This window comes from Nannobrachium achirus (assembly GCF_963921795.1).
Source record: "Nannobrachium achirus genome assembly, chromosome: 22".
Lineage (NCBI taxonomy): Eukaryota > Metazoa > Chordata > Actinopteri > Myctophiformes > Myctophidae > Nannobrachium > Nannobrachium achirus.
The window spans coordinates 12,864,930-12,884,094 of record NC_137829.1 but is presented as its reverse complement, the minus strand read 5'-3'; the positions used below and the strand labels follow the sequence as shown (position 1 = coordinate 12,884,094).

The 19,165-nt window shown below is 45.5% G+C and overlaps 1 protein-coding gene across 1 annotated transcript in view; it reads right to left on the bottom strand.

Moving 5' to 3' along the window:
• The window catches only part of sema5ba (sema domain, seven thrombospondin repeats (type 1 and type 1-like), transmembrane domain (TM) and short cytoplasmic domain, (semaphorin) 5Ba), a gene marked incomplete at its 5' end in the record, with an annotated part of 145,916 nt that overhangs the window by 79,214 nt on the left and 47,537 nt on the right, over window positions 1-19,165 (bottom strand). Inside the window, 4 exons of the mRNA XM_080752503.1 lie at window positions 3,264-3,549; window positions 12,545-12,758; window positions 13,366-13,464; window positions 14,587-14,649. Coding sequence (XP_080608629.1) covers window positions 3,264-3,549; window positions 12,545-12,758; window positions 13,366-13,464; window positions 14,587-14,649 — 662 coding nt within the window. The remainder of the gene's footprint in view (window positions 1-3,263; window positions 3,550-12,544; window positions 12,759-13,365; window positions 13,465-14,586; window positions 14,650-19,165) is intronic.

Sequence of the window (19,165 nt, the reverse complement as noted above, 5' to 3'; positions counted from 1 at the left end):
GTGGTTAAGCGTCAAACAAGTCTATGAATCTTTCTATGAATTGATGAGAATCTCCATCACACATTTACTTACTCAAGTACTGTACTGTACAATGTATTTGTAGATTTTTTTGTGTCAAATTTCCAATATTTTTACTTTTACTCCACTACATTTATTTGAAAACTTTAGTTACTTTGTAGATTTTGATTATTATTATTACAAAATGTACATTACCCACTTCAGCCATGTATACATTTCGGCCATTTGAAATTAGCCGCTTGTAGATCGGTCTACAAACAATGGTCGTGATGTGACGCATTGTGAGCTTTTTTATACAATCTATACATTTGAAAACATGTGAAATGGCACATCCTGCATAATGAGAACTTTTACTTTTGTACTTTAACTAGAATATCGCCCGCCTTTGGCGGGCGAATCCTAGTGTTCGCACATAAATCCTTAGTCTAGTTGTGGGAAGAAAAGGATATCATCATCATCATGGCCCCAAATAACTTTTAAATATCTTGCAATTGGTGACGAGTCTTGACTCTTAATAAATCGGCAAGAGTGCCTCTCATTTTCAATACAAAGGCTAAGCTATATAAGCTCTCCATCATCAGCAATAGTAGTCAGTGGTGCGTGTTCCCCACACTCCCAAGCCCCCACCGTTGCGCTTAGGTTCACCGGGAAAAACTCGGTCGCGAGAGGCGACATGGGTTCTGAAGGCAAAGGTGGAGTCAGTGACGTAGCGGCGGCTCCGGCAGAGAAGTATAGGTTCCACTTGCGCAAAGGCACGTCGCATCCGCATACGTCAGGGACGTTTACTTGAGAGACACGGAAGAAGGAGAGACTGTAAAGGATAAGTGATTGTCGTCTCAGGAAGAAGGACAGACCTTTCAGGAAGAATGATATGTGACGTAGCACCGTTCGCGGCTGAGGCAGAAAAGCGGGGCAAAGAAGGTCTCTCTCTCTCTCTATCTCTCTCTCTCTCTCTCTCTCTCTCTCTAACTTGTCTGGTTTGCCTTTCTCTGTCACACACACACTCTCTCTCTCTCTCTCTCTCTCTCTCCAGATGACTGCCAGTGGATGGAAAGTTGCCATGTGGAAGTAACTGCCAGGAGCGTAGCAAGTGAGAGAGCAGAAGGTGAGAGGCAGGATTCAACTTCTCCACCTGACACAATACATCTGAATACCAACCCCAAGCAACAGTGCGTGTGCACAGCACACACACACACACACACACACACACACACACACACACACACACACACACACACACACACACACACACACACACACACACACACACACACACAGTCGCACACGCACAGAGGCAACCACTAGGCATGAGCTCCAGGCAAACAGGAACACAAGAGTTCCTGTACATTCTCAAGTTCACCCAACTATAGTTTCTCTGCCTACACAATAACACCTTGGGTTAATCTAAATCAGTGTGAAAATCTAACCAAATACTACATGTAAATGCTTTGTAGATAATCATATAGATTCTGTAACCTTCAACTCGTCAGGTTTGAATTGATGCTGTCAAGCAGTCAATTCCAGAGCTAAATATGTGCTAGTAGCTCAATATTATAAACAACTACTTTGGTAAGGTCATAATGAAGTAATTATAAGCACAGAAACTGTGACAGCTTTCGCCTCGTTGTTGGTGATATTTTCAGGTCTGTCTGATATCACAGGAAGAAATGCATCATGGGTTTTACAGAGTTATTCCCCTCTAAAGGGGCTCCAGTGACCGTCTACCAGTACAACAAGAGGTAAATAGTAAGCCATTCAGGGGGAAATGATCTATGTTTATGTATGATATGGCTGAAGCTGTTAGCATGGTTCTTTACAAACATCTGTTTATCCGTCCAACTTTCCCCTTCTCTCATCTACCTTCTACAGCAGGGGTTCTCAAACCTTTTTAGGCTGTGACCCCTGAAATAAACATATTTGAACTGGGGACCCCCACCCTGATAAGCACTTGGAATTGTAGGTATAAGATTTAATGTGACTCGGTTCCACAGATAAATACTTGACTATAACACATTCGTTTAGGCATCACATCTGCTCATAATCACCCTACCCATTTTGCATGAAATGCTATAAAGTCTCATGAACGTCATGGTGCTGTACGGGCAAGATAACGTAATGGATGGAGTATGCGGTTACAGCACGCTAGAACGACTTCATGACAACTGCATTCTCTGCTTTGGGTAAAAAGGAAAAAAAGATGACAAAGGCTCTAATTCCCGCACGCTCCCTCTTCTCTTTGTCTCTCCTCTCTCTAATGAATTGTGCGACACCCCCACCCTGCCTGGACTAATCCAATGCAATAGAGAGTGCATCAGTCAGTGAGCGAGCGAGCGAGCGAGCGAGCAGCTCCGTCTTCCATGCCAACCTGGCTGGGAGCTTGCCTGCCTCCATGCTGATCATTAGCAGCAGGGAGCACTAATGTTGGAACATTCTGCTTCTCTCTCTCTCCCTCTTGATCTTGCTCTCTCTCCCTCTCTCGGCTTTTGTGTCTCGTTTTTCTTTTCTCGTGGCAGGTAAATACCATGTTTATGAACTGAAAGTGTTGCAAGGCGGGGAGAGTGCAGCCGTTTGGGTTTGCTTGTCAAAGTGCTGTTTTCTTTTACTCGTCAGGCGTGACAGGCCAGCGTAATGAGTATTTTATACGTTGCATTAATATGTTGTTGCTGAAAACAATGTAAATGACTCGAGTTGCTGCCATCCAGCTCACGCATTGAGAGACGAATTGTGTGTGTGTTTGTTTGTTTGTTTGTTTGTTGGTATGTCATTGTCGGTGAGAGCGTGTGTGCGTCTGAGAGCATGTGCGTATACAAAAGCAGCAGGTAATCTGTGTGTATGCATGAACTTTTGAGGTTGTGTCTGTGTGTGCGTGCGTACTGCGTACGTGCATTTGTGTGCGTGCGTGTACGTGTCCGACACAAGTCAGTCATATGCACAAGCTCGAAGCTTGTAGATTTGCTATTCTCGGCAAAGACGTTTGGTGTAGAGGGGAAACAAGAGCAGACTAAGTACAGAGTGAAAGATCATGTTAAGTATTGACGGTTCAAGTGGTTAAATATCTGAAAACACAAATTGACATGAATCCAAAATACACGGATGATTGTGCTGTCAAACAATGAAACTATTATGGAATCTATGAAAAAGGTGTGGGGGTCCCCTGCTTCATCTCTAACTCAACTAAGGGGGTCCTTGGCCTGAAAACGTTGAAGACCCCTGAGCTAAAAGTATAAAATAACGCGTCCACTCACACATTAGTGGTGAAGATGCCGTAGATGAGGTCCTGCTCGGGCAAGTAGAAGGTGCTCTGCAACTCGTTGTAGTAGAAGGGGATCTCGCCGGAGCGCGAGCAGTTGAGGCGCGCCTTCATGAAGGTGGTCCACGTGTCCTCCAGCAGGAAGCGGCCGCCGATGTCGTTCTTGCAGACGCGCGCCACGCGCGAGTACACCGTCTTGCCGCAGTCGTGCTCCACGGCGTTCTCCCGCAGGAAGAAGAAGGTGAACAGGCCGATGTCGTACGCTGAGATGAAGTGAGGCTCTGTCGGGGGGGGACAAGAAGGCATGTTAAACTATTTAGACCGGGAACGCAAATCTGTGTCACTTTAGATTTGAACCACTTTAACCATTATTGTATGCTTTAACTATTGAAAAATAGCAGATATACAAGCTCACAAAGCTTGTAGTTCTGCTGTTTTTGAAAAATCGTGCCCATTTGCACAAGTCTTTGAATATCTTTGACCCGATCCTATAAATGTCTTCTTCTAAATCAGTGGTTCTCAAACTTTTTCATGTCTAGGACCCCCAGAATTACATGCATTTGGATGAACCCCCATCTCAAAATATGTTGTTCCAGGGACCACCCAGAAGCAAATATTTGATTTAGAAATGTTTGCTTTTAAAAAAGATAGATTCAAAGATTTGCACAAAAAAAAACAAGATTTTTCAAAAATAGCAGATCTACAAGCTTGCAGCGATATCTGCTATTTTTCAGTAGTTAAAGCATTAAATTATTCTAGGCCTAATCACTGAAAGCCTCTGTACTTAGTAAAACGGAACTCATATAGAAACGTTCTTGGGACACACCGTCTACACAAAATCTCGTCACCAAAAAGTGTCAATCTAAAAACTCACAACTCATCGCAACGTGACACGTTGTGAGCGTTGTGTAGATCTGCTATTTTTCGCGAATGTTCCCCCCTGAATAGGGATACTAGGATTCAAGTGGATTTAACAAATGATATTCAGTTAAATGGATGTTTATGTGACTGTACTGTGATGTTATGGATTGTTCTGTGACATGTGGTTAATTCATGCAATTGAAGGTTCAATGTTATATTATGCTATTAATGCTCTGCTCTGGGAGGTTTGTGATCTCTGATTCTGTGTCATGCTTGCACAGGTAATCTGAAATATCACATCAGCAGAGTCACACCGCCAAACTGAACGCAATATCAGTGCAAAAAATGGTAAATGGTTAATGTTGAGCTGAAATATCTAAAATAATTAACATCCTTTAGTCCTTGGACTAAAGAATTGAATGTCGTTGCTGTTGCAAGTGCAACTGTTGTGCTAATTTATTACCCTCAAAAACTAAGTGCTGATCAAATGCTTGACCACATGAACCCTAGCATCGCATCCCTATGCTACAGGTTCACAATGCGTCTCTGAACAATGCAAGAAGAAGGTCAAACACAGGGAACAATTTGAATGGTTCATCATCACCAGCATCGTCTACCATTATGACGAGTCATAATAAATTAGCCGTACATTTTTGGAAGACATTATTTCCCAAAACGTTTTTTTTTTTTTCAGCAGTATGTTGATGATCACTGGCTTTGGACAATGACATCATCCTTGCAGGCTATCCAACCAACACACATTTCGACTGACAGAAACTCAACTGCACGACTACTTACTACAATTACAAACACTGTGTGATCATTACGGTAAGACACACTCGCCACACTGATGTCAAGGGCTTCATTCTGGGATGAGAGTTTCGTGTGGTGGTGGTGAGTTGTCCTTGGTAGTGTTTTTGACACAGTAATAGAGTGGAGTATTGCACTGGCAGTGGCTGCTACCAGCCAAAACATTACTCATGTGTACAGCAGCGACACAAGAGAGAAAATAACATCGCTGTCACTTTCTCTTCCCCACAGGGACCTATACTGTATTCAGTCTAAGTGATAGCCCCGTACGCACGCACGCACACACTCACGCACGCATGCACGCACACACGCACGCGCACACACACACACACAGACACACAGAGTACACTGTACCGTAGGTACACTCCCACGGATGCATGAACAAAATGCAAGTATTAACGTCACACAGAATTCACATATGCAGACATGCAATTGCACACACACACACACGCGCGCGCACGTGTGCGCACACACACACACACAGGCGGCAGAGATAACCTGTGTGAACAGCCATGACAGTAAGTGCCTCAGGGGCCTGCGGGGCCATTTATAAAATAATGCGTTTAGGAGAGGGGAGTACAGGAGGGGGGCCTTGGCTCCCCATCCACAGCTCTATAGTGATCCTCTAATTCCATCTCAGAGCTGTGATAAAAAAAAACAGACTGCGGTCGGACTGGCCACAGATGAAGGGGTTTGTGGTAGAATAAAGGCCCGTGGTACCTCCGTAACAACAAAAACACACAATCACCCGAGTGACTGCTCCAGCCTTCTCTAGCTATTAACTGTCTGGTGATCTATTCTAGGGTAGAACACACTGCCTGGGTGGCAGCCAACGTAGAGCTCCCCCACTACGACGGTCAGTTTGTTTTACCTGTGCAATTTTCCTCCCTATATAAATGTAATAATGTTTTTGTTTGGTTGTGGTCATGAACTAAAGATCCTCAGATCCTTTTATCCTCAATCTCATACTCAGTCTCAGTGTCAAATCTATGCTACGAATTGATAATTGACAATTCCAATGTTTTCACAAACCCACAGCCTGACTATGTGACACCCTCTCAAATTTATCACAGCTGTCCCTTAGGAATCAATGTGTTTTTTCTGGTTGCTATAGTTATATGGCATATCTTTCTGCATATGATTCAATTCTGAAGAGGTTTCTCTCTCTCTCTCTGAGATGATTAGTCTTAATGGAGTAGCCAGATGACGGCCTTGCAACAGAGCAGCAGTGACAGCCGACAGTGTGGCTATAACTACCTCCCGCATTCCCATTGTTTTGCAAATTGGAGGACACGTCAAAGAGGCACTTGTCAATCGGTATCGCCTCCTGCTCCACGGTTGAGTGGAAATGGAAAATGTTGGCTACACACTACACAGTAAAATCCTCAGTGGGGATTTATCCATTTGTACAAACAAACAAATTAATGCTCTGGTTTCTACGGCGACTGTTAGGTGCTTTACTTTTGCAACAGGTCAGCGAACACAAATATTGTGTTCATTGACGTTCAGTGCACAGCGTGATTTACGACTCCAGACTAGCGATGCTGCCGCGGAATGCGTTTCATTCTGTTGGAACGCTTGGGGCGAGGAAGAGTGTTTACGAGTTACGACAGCTCCCACTGAGCCTGTAACCATCTCACATGAAAGCGGCGCTTGGGTGATAGGGACATGCGCCAATCAAGCCAGATGATGATGGTTTCTCTGAAATATTAATCATGTATTTTTTTATAAAGTATTATTTGGAGCACAGTTGGCCTCAGCTTAACTACGCTGTGAAATAACTTGAGCACCAGAGTGCATACCCGGCAGATTCCTAATTATTACTATGCATGCATTGTTACCAACGGCTATCATTTATTATTTAGACGCACCTGGAGGGGAGAAAAAAAAACTGTCAAACCAATCCCTTGCTCACATATGGTAGGTTATGTCCTGAATGCGCTAATTGAGAAATGGATTTGTCCAGTGGCGACTGGCAACAGTCGCTAACGAGCATGCAGATGTAAAGGGAACGTGAGTGGTGCCATGACTGCCAGGTGATTAGCAATTACCGTAACGGAGGATGAGGAAACAGCCTTGGTAATATATTATATAGCATCGGTTTCATTACAGCTAGGGGGCATGTGCGTGTATGTTTGTGCATACAATAGTTTAGTTCGTATGTGTGTGTGTGTGTGTGTGTGTGTGTGTGTGTGTGTGTGTGTGTGTGTGTGTGTGTGTGTGTGTGTGTGTGCGTGTGTGTGTGTGTGTGTGTGTGTGTGTGTGTGTGTGTGTGTGTGTGTGTGTGTGTGTGTGTGTGTGTGTGTGTGTGTGCGTGCACGCAAGCATGGATGCATGTTCACACAGAGTCATGCGTGCATACCAAATGCACATCCCAAGTGTTTTCCATGGCGAGTGTAACGTGTACATCAGCAAAGGGCACATCGAGTCGACGAATTCTGCATAACATTATTGAGACTGTGTGGGTGAGAATCTGACAAACAGTGTTTTGTTTTTAGTTGTTGTTTTTTTTCCCCCCCATGCGGAGTGTTAAACAGATAGTTCAATATAACAGGCTGGCTGGGGGCTCAGCAGGGATGAGAATGACAATAACAGTCAGCTCTGTACCGAGACACATCAGAACGGGATTTTGTAGCAATCATTCAACCAATCCAACCAATGTAAAAAAAAGAAGAAAAAAAAAATAGCCAACCTACAATGTGCAGGGTTTCCTGCAGGAAAAAGGCTTGGCCAGGTGGTAGGCTGAGGGGGGTCTGGGTTGCATCCACCGATGCAACCTGACGTGTTGCATCGGCATCGCAACACCTTGTAGATCTGTTATTTTCACTACTTTTGTTCAAGACTCATTTCGTCGACTAAAACTATGGCGAAGAATGTTGTCTACTGTGTTTTTTTCACTAACGTGTGTGTGTGTGTGTGTGTGTGTGTGTGTGTGCGCGTGCGTGCGTGCGTGCGTGCGTGCGTGCGTGCGTGCGTGCGTGCGTGCGTGCCTGCGTGCGTGCGTGCCTGCGTGCGTGCGTGCCTGCGTGTGTGCGTGTGCACATGTGAGATGTGAGAGAAGCTGAACAGTTGCTTTGGCAATGGTATTGAGCCCAATCTACGCCGACATCATGTTAAATTGAATTGAGGAGAGAGAGGGAGACAGAGCGTGGCAGGGATGGTGAGAAGGAGAGAAATATACTGTATATATAGTTTTATGAGATACTGAGAGAATCAGATGGAAATTGTTCCATATCACTCAATACCGCTAGCCCACAGTTCCATAATCTCTCCTCATACAGATGCATGATCGAAAAGCGTCGGTCAGCACTTGGCAGGCGACCAATCCAATAAGGGAACAGATTGATTAGATACAGGGTCCCACAGCCTGTCTGTGTGTGTGTGTGTCCCCCCCCCGACTGCAGAGGCTTAGGACTGGAAATGAGATTTTCATTCACACCCAGAATCCAGCGGGATTCATCTTATTCCATGACACGGGCAAAAACCTCCACGAAGCAAAGTATATAGGCTCTGTCTTTAATCGCATGCGTGTCTCTCTGTGTTGCACAGGCCAAAATATTTACTTCTGCGAATGTGTGTGTGTGTGTGTGTGTGTGTGTGTGTGTGTGTGTGTGTGTGTGTGTGTGTGTGTGTGTGTGTGTGTGTGTGTGTGTGTGTGTGTGTGTGTGTGTGTGCGTGCGTGCTTGCTTACGTGTGTGTTTGTGTGCCTGTGCATATTTGTGTGTTTTTGTATACGCATGTCTGGAACCAGCTGTGATTATGCTGATGAGCACACTGTCTCTGCGACTCATCTCTTCTACTACACCCACTCACAATCTCTCTCTCTCTCTCTCTCTCTCTCTCTCACACACACACACACACACACACGCACATAAACACGCACACACACACACACACACACATACACACACACACACACGCATGCACGTGTGTAAATACACAGAGACACACGCCCACCGAGGTCACGCACACACGAAGGCACAGACTTTCATGCAATCTGCACACACACACACACACACACACACACACACACACACACACACACACACACACACACACACACACACACACACACACACACACACAGGCGGTGTGAGACATGTTGTGTGTTGTCATTTCACCCTCTCCCTTCCGCGAGGAATAATTACGCCACTCGCTGATTCCAGAATCTGCCGTTTACTCGTGCACCCCACCCCCCCCTTCCTCCTCGCCACACACACCTTACACCCACTGCTACCTCCAGCAACTTCACACAAACAGTCTTGAACAATTCACCACCAGGGATGTGCATAGAATGTTAGAAAGGCAGGGGCTGACATTTCTAGCAGACCTCCAAGCTCACAACGTGTCGCGCTGCATTATACCACACTGAACTAGGCATAATCATAAGCATAATTTCTACACAGAAAGGGCAATTATTTTAACATAAGATGCTGCATTCAAGTTCAGGAGAGTTTGGACAAGGCAATTCTCTTGAATGCCGCCTTCAGGTATGCCATGGAAAGAGGGCATTTGCATTTCTTTCACCATAGTAAAAACTGCATTCATGGTCTGGAGAGTGCACATTTTACAGACGGGTAAAAGGGCAGGGGCTCAAGCCCTCTTTGATGTCAATGTGTGCACATGACTGCTCACCACACTTTGTGGGCGATACAGGTGCGGCTTGAAAGACAGAACGGACAAACTGCACTCCTTTGTCCTCCGTTCTCCCGTTCCCCTTCCCACCTATCGCTGACACTTTGATGCTCCCATGATGCCTTGCACCACCACCCACTCCAAGTCTTACATGGTAAAAACCTGTGTTAATTTAAAGGAATAGTTCACCCCCAAAATGACTTATCTACCTATCGATTACTCACGCCATGGAGACTTGAGATGAACTTGAGATGGAGACGCAAATGCATTTGTGTCACCATCCGGTATCAATGGGGGTACATTTATTAAAATATAATTATTGTCTTAGGAACGCGACAAAAAAAGGGGTGAGTAATCGATAGGAAAAAAAGTCATTTTGGGGGTGAATTATTCCTTTAACTCTGTAAGTAATAAGTAAGTCAAAGTGGCTCATTGTGGGTATCAGCCGATCAACGAGGGTGTCTATCCCCTTTACAATGTGCTAGACAGCAGGGAGATGGATTGCTGCCGTGGAGTGCAGCTCCATCGTCAGCTCCTAGTAGTTACAGCACGTCTTTGTTACCCAAGCCATGATACTCATACGCTGAGTAGGCGCTGGCTGGCATCAAAGACAGAGGCTTGTGATTCAAGGGCAAGTGCTCTATTGTAACGAAATGGACACGCAAGGATCCAGTTGGTTACACTCCTCTTGGAGTTACAAAGGCATACATGAACACCGAAGATAATACTGTGTACTATCATGGCTGACCCAGTCTTCCAAGCGGTTTCCTTCCCACTCCCTTCTCTTCGCTGCCCCATGCCCCTGTTCGATCCGATGACGTCTGATGGCTCTTGTTGATGGTTTTCAGAATTTTCTGCTGCAGTCAGGGGTGTGCGTGGATGGATTTCTATTTTGTCTGGGGTTTCGCTCCGAGGAAAAGGCCCACCGTCAGCAGCCGGCGGGATTATTGACACCTTCGGTAACACTAAACCGACAGTATGGCCAAAGTCGTTTCATCTTCCCTTAGCATTCCTCGCACTCACCCAAACCCTGCACCCCTCGCTGTGTTGACATAGCACAACACAACCTTGGGTCCTAATGGTATTTGTAAGCCTTTGAAAATATACTCCTCACAGACTGATCAAACTTGGCTGGCACAAATTGGCTGTTTGAACAAAAAAAACAAAAAAAGAAAACGCACACTTGGCCCATCTGCAGTGCCAAGTGACTGGAATGTTTAATGATTATTTGACACCTAAGACTTAACCTTACAACTTAAGCTTGTGTGGATTAGTTAAAAGTCCTGCAAGCGCTCACACACGATCAGATTACTAATCCTATTTAGGTCTGATTTCTCACACTTGATACAGGGACAGTAGTTCAGGGAAACACAGCGACTGCACAAAGCTCTAACACAAATCTTTGTGTTATCATAACCCAACACACTGGCCTGCCATTCATGGTCATGGCAGAACTGAAACCTTGTGGAAATGTGGAAACCCAGGAACCACAAATCTGGCCAAGAAAGAATGAGCGACGTTGGATAAACCTGTGATAAATGCACAGAGGCGTCAATTGGGTATGCCAAGGTATGGCAGCTGCCATACCTTGGCTACAGGGAAAAAGAATTAAATGTACTTAAATTCATCATGCCTGTTGCTAAGGTATGGCACCAGTCATGTTGCCCTACCTTAGCTTTTGCTGAACTGACGCCACTGTAAATTATTGACACAATTTGACGAATGGAACCCTAGATAAAACTATTTGAATTTACCCCATTCAAGTCAATGGGGAAAATGTATTCACTAATAAATGAATGACCATATATGGAGATCTCTGTGTCAGTCCTTGTCCCTTTTATCCTCATACTGTATATGGAGATCCCTGATGTCATCAATATTAAGCCCATATCTTGGAAAGCTTATATATGGACATACTGTGTCAGTCTCATGTGGTCTATGATGTCAGACATCTATGATGTCAGTCCTCCATCCACCATATTTGTGAAAAGTTTAATTTGTAATTAATAATTTGCAACCTTTTCAGGCCGCAATCCCCAAAATAATCATAATATTTGAACTGGTGACCCTTCACCCTGACGAGCACGAAGAGTTGAGGCATTACATTTTGTATAACACGGTTCTATTGTGAAATTGGCAGATCACAATTTCTGCCAACATCGGCCAAATGTAGACAATTTGGACAATGTTTAATTTGTCATTTTAGAGGTATTCAAAATGATTTAAATTGTCACTTTAGAAATGTGCATAAACCCTCTATAGACTTAAACGTCATGTTGTTTACTGTTGAGTGAGAAAACAACGTTGCACATTAAAGCTATACTGTGTAAGATGCTCAACTAGTGGTCAGTAGCCCTATAGTAAACCACGGTCGCGTCCGCGTCTTTCGGCCGTTTTTCGTACCTTCACACCCCCGCGTCTGCCTCCACCTCGCCGAGATCTATCTTTAGAGGGGTCCCTGGTTCCTGTGCGTTCAGGCATTCCGGAGAAAAGGACTCCTTCACCCTGCCTGGTAGGCGAGATTACCTTTTGAGTATAGAGACACACGGGCGACTACAAATATGGCCGCCATAGCGACCCCACTTCAAGATGCGCTGTGATTGGCCGGCAGTGTATAACCCTCGCTGTGATTGGCCGGTAGTGTGATGACGTAATTTTTCCGCGAAAACCGGGGCCCGTTCAGGATCATGGAAAACATATAAAGAGAAGGCTTTAGAAGCTGAAAATAACGGAGTGGGTGTTCTAAAACTTTAGCGATTTTTAACAGTTAGGACAATTTTAAGATTTGTTTTATAAAAAAAGTTACATGGTATAACTTTAAGTTCATGATCTGGGGACCCCCCCCAAAATAATTTGGGGACCCCCCTGGGTGTCCCGACCCACAGGTTGAGAACCAATGACTTAGGAGACGATAGAAGATAGAATAAATTCAGACAAGTACAATAGTTTGATGCTGAAACAGCAGCTTACCGTTGAGCCACTTGGAGTTGTACTGGGCGGTGCGGAGCGGTGGCATGCCTCCCAGGCTGCGGTAGATGACGGGGTCTCGGCCCGAGAAGTCGATGACGGTGGCGGCGTAGAGCTCGCCGCTCTCCGTCACCACGGCCGTGGAGTTGTGGCGGGGGTCGTACGGGCACCGCGCCACGCCGTTCACTCGCTCCAGCACGCTGCTCATGTTGCCCACCTGGCACGGACGGAGGCACACTACAGTCAGAGAGGCGGATAGCTATCTTTGTGGTTTCATTTGATCCGATTCTTTTTCGCTGTGCTTTTGCTGGCAGCGCTAACAACGCAATTCTCACCCTTGGGGAGTGAAAGGGTAATGTTTTATCTCTTAGGTAAGACAGACAGACAGACAGACAGACAGACAGACAGATAGAAAGATATCGTATTTCTCTTGATATTCCATTGGTAAATAGGTAGATACTATAGATAGATAGATACAGATGTGCCATTTCAAAACGTCACACATACTGGATTGGCAGAACATTGAGCTTGTAGATCAGCTATTTTTGCTATTTCAATGACCTTCTCTGACTTCAAAGTTTAAATCTACCCATGAAGGTGGATTCTGCTTTTCAATGGGAATGGAGTGGTTTCTTGCCATTGGCGGGTTTCTGCAAAAATACGCTCCATTCTCCATAAAAATTAAAAAGGCAAAACAGGGAAAGAAACCATGCATTTGCAGAAAAAGAGCAGTAAAGCCTGAAGAGTTGACATGGCACATCTGTAGACAGACATACAGACAGACAGACAGACAGACAGACAGACAGACAGACAGATCCTCCTACCTCGCGGGTGATACAGAGCGGCTGGAAAGCGTTGGTGCCACAGGTCATGACCTCGGTCTTGTTGACCAGTAGGACTCTGATGTAGTTCTGACATTCCACCTACAGGGGGCGTTAGGGAGGACAGGGTTGGGGGATTGAAGAATGAAAACACAGAATCATGGACTGTTTTTGTCAGAAGTCAGAGGCCTGTTACTCTATGCAGGGACGTGCAGAGAATGTTAGAAAGGCAGGGGCTGAAATTTCTAAAAGGGCTTTGTGGAGAAAATATGAAAAATAGCAGACCTCCAAGCTCACAACGCGTCGTGCTGCGACACGTTGTGAGCTTGGAGGTCGGCTATTTTCGGTGCTTGATACCACAGTGAATGTGGTATGTTATCTTACATAGCCGGCATATTGCAATATATACTGTATGGTGCTGTTGGAAAAGCAATGGACAATGTCCTCTGGTATCAGCTTGAAGACTTAAAAAAGTGACAGGTCTTCCCTATATTTACTTTTGATTCTCATTGTGGGGGGGAGAGAGAAGAGAGATAGAGAGAGTGTGAGAGTGTGTGTGTGTGTTTGTTTGTGCCCGTTGTCATAGACACTAAAAGGACACTAACCAAGACCTTCAAAGACAGCCACTTTAGTATCTCGATGAACGCGATGGCATTTCTCTTGATATTCCGTATAGGTAACGACTCTGCGTTCTGTTGTTTAACAATTTTATTAAGGGTAGATAATGCTACTTTGAATTCCGGGGGAGAATTGAGGTCATCGCGGCCGTGCAGGTTTCACGGAGAAGTGATTGCCTGTTTTTTCCGCTTAGTTTTTTTGTCTTTCTCTCTGTGGGCCCCTTTGAAGATAAAAAATGACATGGCAATCAATTCTCACAAAGAAACAAAGAAGGGAAAAAAAAGCCTAACCGATCACGGCGTTCGTTATCAGCCTCCTTTGAGGAGCACTCGTCTTGACCGGCTTACTAAACAGGCCCGGTGAGCCTATGTGAATGCGTGCATATATAGTTTGTTTGTCAGACAGTGTGCTTTTTGACCTCTTCCCTACTAAAAAACAGCTTTTGATTGAAAGGGCCGAAGCAGATTCTCTACCTACGCTGCGGCCTTCCCCCCCCCCCCCCCCCCCCAGCCTCCCAGCCTCCCAATCAGCCAGTCCCATGATAAGCCAATAGACGGGCACTACTGACAAGAAGTGTTGTAATTGGTGAGCGTGGAAGCACGTTACCTCTGTTTTTCCTTTGCTCTGACAGGACCTCCGGGTTTCTTCGTCCGGTGCCCATTCCGTCGCCTGGGAAACAGAGGACAAAAAAAGAAGGGAAAAAAATTAGAAAAAGGTGAGAAAGACCTTCCCGATCGCGGCCAACTAGGGCCATCAGTCGCTAACCAAAACAGTTACGCAACTGTTGACTGTTGCTAATATCGTAGGCACGCCACAAACGACACAAAAGGGGCCGCATTGAAAAGACGCTGGCCTCATTGTGGTTTGTTTATCGTGTAAACATGGAGACCGGCGTGCCAGCCAAGAGGCTTTGGAGTGGGGGCGGGTTGAGGGTGGATGGAGAGGGGAGGGTGAGCTAAGCAACTAAACAGAGGATGGGATCAGCATGCTAATGTCTCTCTCTCTCTCTCTCTCTCTCTCTCTTTCTCTCTCTCTATCCCTTCCCCTCTCTCTTCCTCTCCCTCAGCTCCTCTGCCCACTGACCTATTATATTCCACTCTTGTTAAGACAAGGCCAAGACTTCAAATCTGATTTTGAAAAATCAGTTTCAATGTGCCCATAATGAGAGACCACTCGACCTGACCCCGAAACCTTTTATTCATTAACGACCCACCAAACCCATGCAATCCGAACCTGCGTTAATTGCGTCTAAAAGCTCCCCTAAACCCACCCAATAAGCGTCAGCCCCCACACGCATCACTAACCTCTACAAGTATCACTGCTGACGCTGCTATGACACCTGAATTCTATCAATAATCTCACATTATATCACTGTGTCTTGGGCCTATATTTGCGGATGCAGCCAGCATTCCAAAGGGTCTCTGGCACACTCACGCATGCATGCACGCACAGTCACATGCACACATGCACGAACGCACACTGGTGCTTGGCTACCCTGACTGCACGGGCCGCTTGTTTACAGCAGTGGTTCTCAACATGTGGGTCAGGACCCCTAGAGGGGTCCCCAGATGATTAACTTAATGAGCAACATTGTTCAGTAAACAAACCAACATAAAGTTTAAGTGTATAGAACGTATCTGCACATTTCTAAAGTGACAATGTAAGGACTTTTTAATACCTCTAAAACGACAAATTAAACATTTGACAAATCGTCAAATATTAGAGGCAGAAATTGTGAAATTGCGAGGCGTTGTGAGCATGTAGATCTGCTATTTTCACAATAGAACCGTGTTATCTTAATGCTCGTCAGGGTGGGGGGGTCCTTATTTTGGGGGGTCACGGCCTGAAAAGTTTGAGAACCACTGGTTTACAGGTCTGAGAGATGGCCCTTCTCTCTGTCTTGGGTATCACTTTGTTGTTTGGGCTTCTCTCACTAAAAATAACCCGCCTGTGATTCTGACCGACTCAAAGAGAGAGAGAGGGGGGGGGGGGGGGGGGGCAGTACTGGAGCTGGCAGAGGTTGACAGGGAGCTGGCTGGTGCAGACGGACCAGCCTACCACCCGTTCTGTGGCACTGGTCTCGTCAGTAGTCTGACGAGGGTTTTTTTCTGGATTGAAAATCAAAAAAATGGTACCAAGTTTGAAGTGAGTGCGCGCGCGCGCGCGTGTGTGTGTGTGTGTGTGTGTGTGTGACACAACAGCGCCACTTGGTCACCAGCGGTATTGCAGCTCATGATGCATATGGGACATAAGGACATAGACACAGACAAAGTCACTCTGACCACCCCTCAAAATAATGATAAACTGCATCTATCATGTTGGCCCTTTTCTCTGTCAGAATCAGAATCAACGTCATTGTCATATCACAGGTTTACAGGTGTAAAACAGTGGGCGAAATCCGTTTTTGGTTTTTCTCCATGAAGAAGAAAGGGAAGAATAAGAAGGGGGGGCAAGGGGAGGAGAGAGAGAGAGAGAGAGATCAATAAAAACATCAATATCTACATATTTACACATTGCACGTGTGGGACGCATAGTCCACATGAGCTAGCTGTCACTAGTATAATCCACAGGTATACTACACGACGTCCCTTCTCTCTGTCATGGGTAACAGATATCATCACTGTCCAGCAGAATCTCCACGTTTCAAATTTGCATGTTTTCTTTTTTTTGCAAGTAAATTATTAAAGCCCTACCTCATCATATAAGACTGTTGCACAAAACTAGTGAAAATAGCCTATCTACAAGCACACAACGCCTCGCACCGTGAGGCGTTGTGTGATACAATGATAAATACAAAAGAAACTGTTTTGGACATACAAGGTTTCCAACAATGATATGTACAGTACACGGTATATGGCAATCATTTTTATAGCATGGCTGTCAACACATTTCTGGGGAGATTATTGCAAGTAGGGGTTCGCTGTGGATCTCCGTAACGCCTACCACCTTGTAGACCTTGTGGATCTGCCATTTAGATGTGCCAGCAAGTACAGACAGAGACAACTCAGGTCCAATAGTTTAAGTCAGTCTATTGAAGTGGTTGATGGGGTCCTCAGGGGTCTATACTTGGCTTCTAATACTATCCTTTAGTCCCTCCACACCAAATCTCTTCGCAGGAAATAGCCAACCTGTTGTAAATCGGCGATTTTTGAAGGTTCGCCTGTTTTCACCAGAATGTTTGCCTTATGATATTTGAAGACAAAGGTTCGTATTTAAACATGTTTAATGTCTACTATCAGGCTTTTGTGAGGACCCCAAACGGTTTTTAAGTTGCTTGATTTAGTATTTGGATATCTGATGGCCTATTTATTTGATCAGACTACATAAACCCAATGTAACTTCAAACTCCATTTTAACCCCCGTCCTTGCATGGCTCTGGTGACTGATCCTGCTTCTAATGCTTGAGGGGGAGCGTGTTTTACCTTTTTTCATTCATTTTGTATAATTTATTTCGGGAAAATAAAAAATGAAATGTCTAGTTACAGTCCATAGTCTGCTGCGACTGGGTAGTTACCCCATAGCCTGGAGAGACGAGTGCTCTGCCATTATAAATTGGAAGAAAAACAAAACAAACAAACAAACATAATTGCGGTTGACAGATTAGAAAAATACAAGAGGATTGAGGTCCTTTGCCTGCTGCCAGTGTGTTCAAGACATGATGCTGATCGGCCTACTATAATTTCGTCACTGTCGGGCAGAAACCTTGTATCTCCAAGTTTCAAACGTTTTTTTTTTTCTCCGTAAAGTAAAGCCCTGCTTCATCATACAAGACTGTCGCACAAAGCTAGTGAAAATAGCAGATCTACAAGCACACAACGCCTCGCACCCGCAAGGCGTTGTGTGCTTGTAGATCGGCTATTTTCCCTAGTTTAGATCATTTTTAAAATCATAAATACAAAACGGTTTTGGACATACAAGGTTTTCACGACGATTTGCAAGATTAGCAGTCAGACACCTACACACAGACAGGGGCGAGATCTCCTCCTGGCAGAGATAACTGTATTGTATACCAGCTATAAGCCTCCCGCCTTCTGGGAAAGCATATAGAGTAGCATTATAGAGAGGGAGAGGCGCTCCAATTCATTAGTATAAAGCTATGTTTAATTCCTGGAACCTGCGGAGAATAAGTGGGCCCTGGTCCACATTGATAGCTGTGGCTTATCTCTATGTCTCTTCCAGCGGCCCCATTCAATTAACCTGCTTCAAACTGCACTGAGCACGCAGAGAGAGGGAGAGAGAGGTGGGGGGAGGAGCAGGGAAAAAACTAGGTAAACAATGATTAAGTTGAAGTCCTAACTTTCACAGACAACGCAATCAGCAGCGGAGCTAAAAATAGGGACGTCGCGAGCCATTAATGCTATTCAGGCAGTGGTGTGACAGCGCCCTGACAAGTCAACAACTTCAAATGTCCTCCCAGGGGTGTCGTAAACACCAGCGGCACCTGCCATTCTCCCCCATGCGAGCTCCCCCCCCACCACACCCCACCCCACTCCCCTCCTTTAGCTGTCCGTCACCCTGCCAGTTTGAAATGAAAACACCCTCTCTGTCAGGCCCCTGACAGCCTATACTAGCTCTGGCAATGATGGGGTGACGTCATTCAACACACACACACACACACACACACACACACACACACACACACACACACACACACACACACACACACACACACACACACACACACACACACACACACACACACAAAACACAGCAGAGCACAACACAACACGAGAGTGTGTGATGGATGCCTTTGCAATGAATCATGGCTTGGGTCATTACCATCTTTTCGGCAGGGCCCCGTCTCCAAGGATCCCGTCGGCTTAACCCGCTGACCTTCAACCGAGCGGCAGCCTCATTCTCCCTTTCTGTCTCACTCTCTCTCTCTCCACCCTCTTTCTCTACACCCTCTCTCTCTCTCTCTCTCTCTCTCTCTCTTTCTTCTATAACCTTCCCTCCGTCTTCTTCACACACCCCCCCCCTGGAACAAAGCACAGTGCCTGTAAGAATACCAATTGTGATTCAGCCTAACCCCCCAACCCCCCACCCCCTCCCAACCAAAGAATAAAAGAATACCTTCACACTACACAACCCGCCCTGAATGGCCTGTCCTCTGCGGACGGGCAGGAGGAGTGATGGCTGTTGCAGAGTTGGTGGGCAGGATATGGAGTGAAGATGTGGGTCAGAC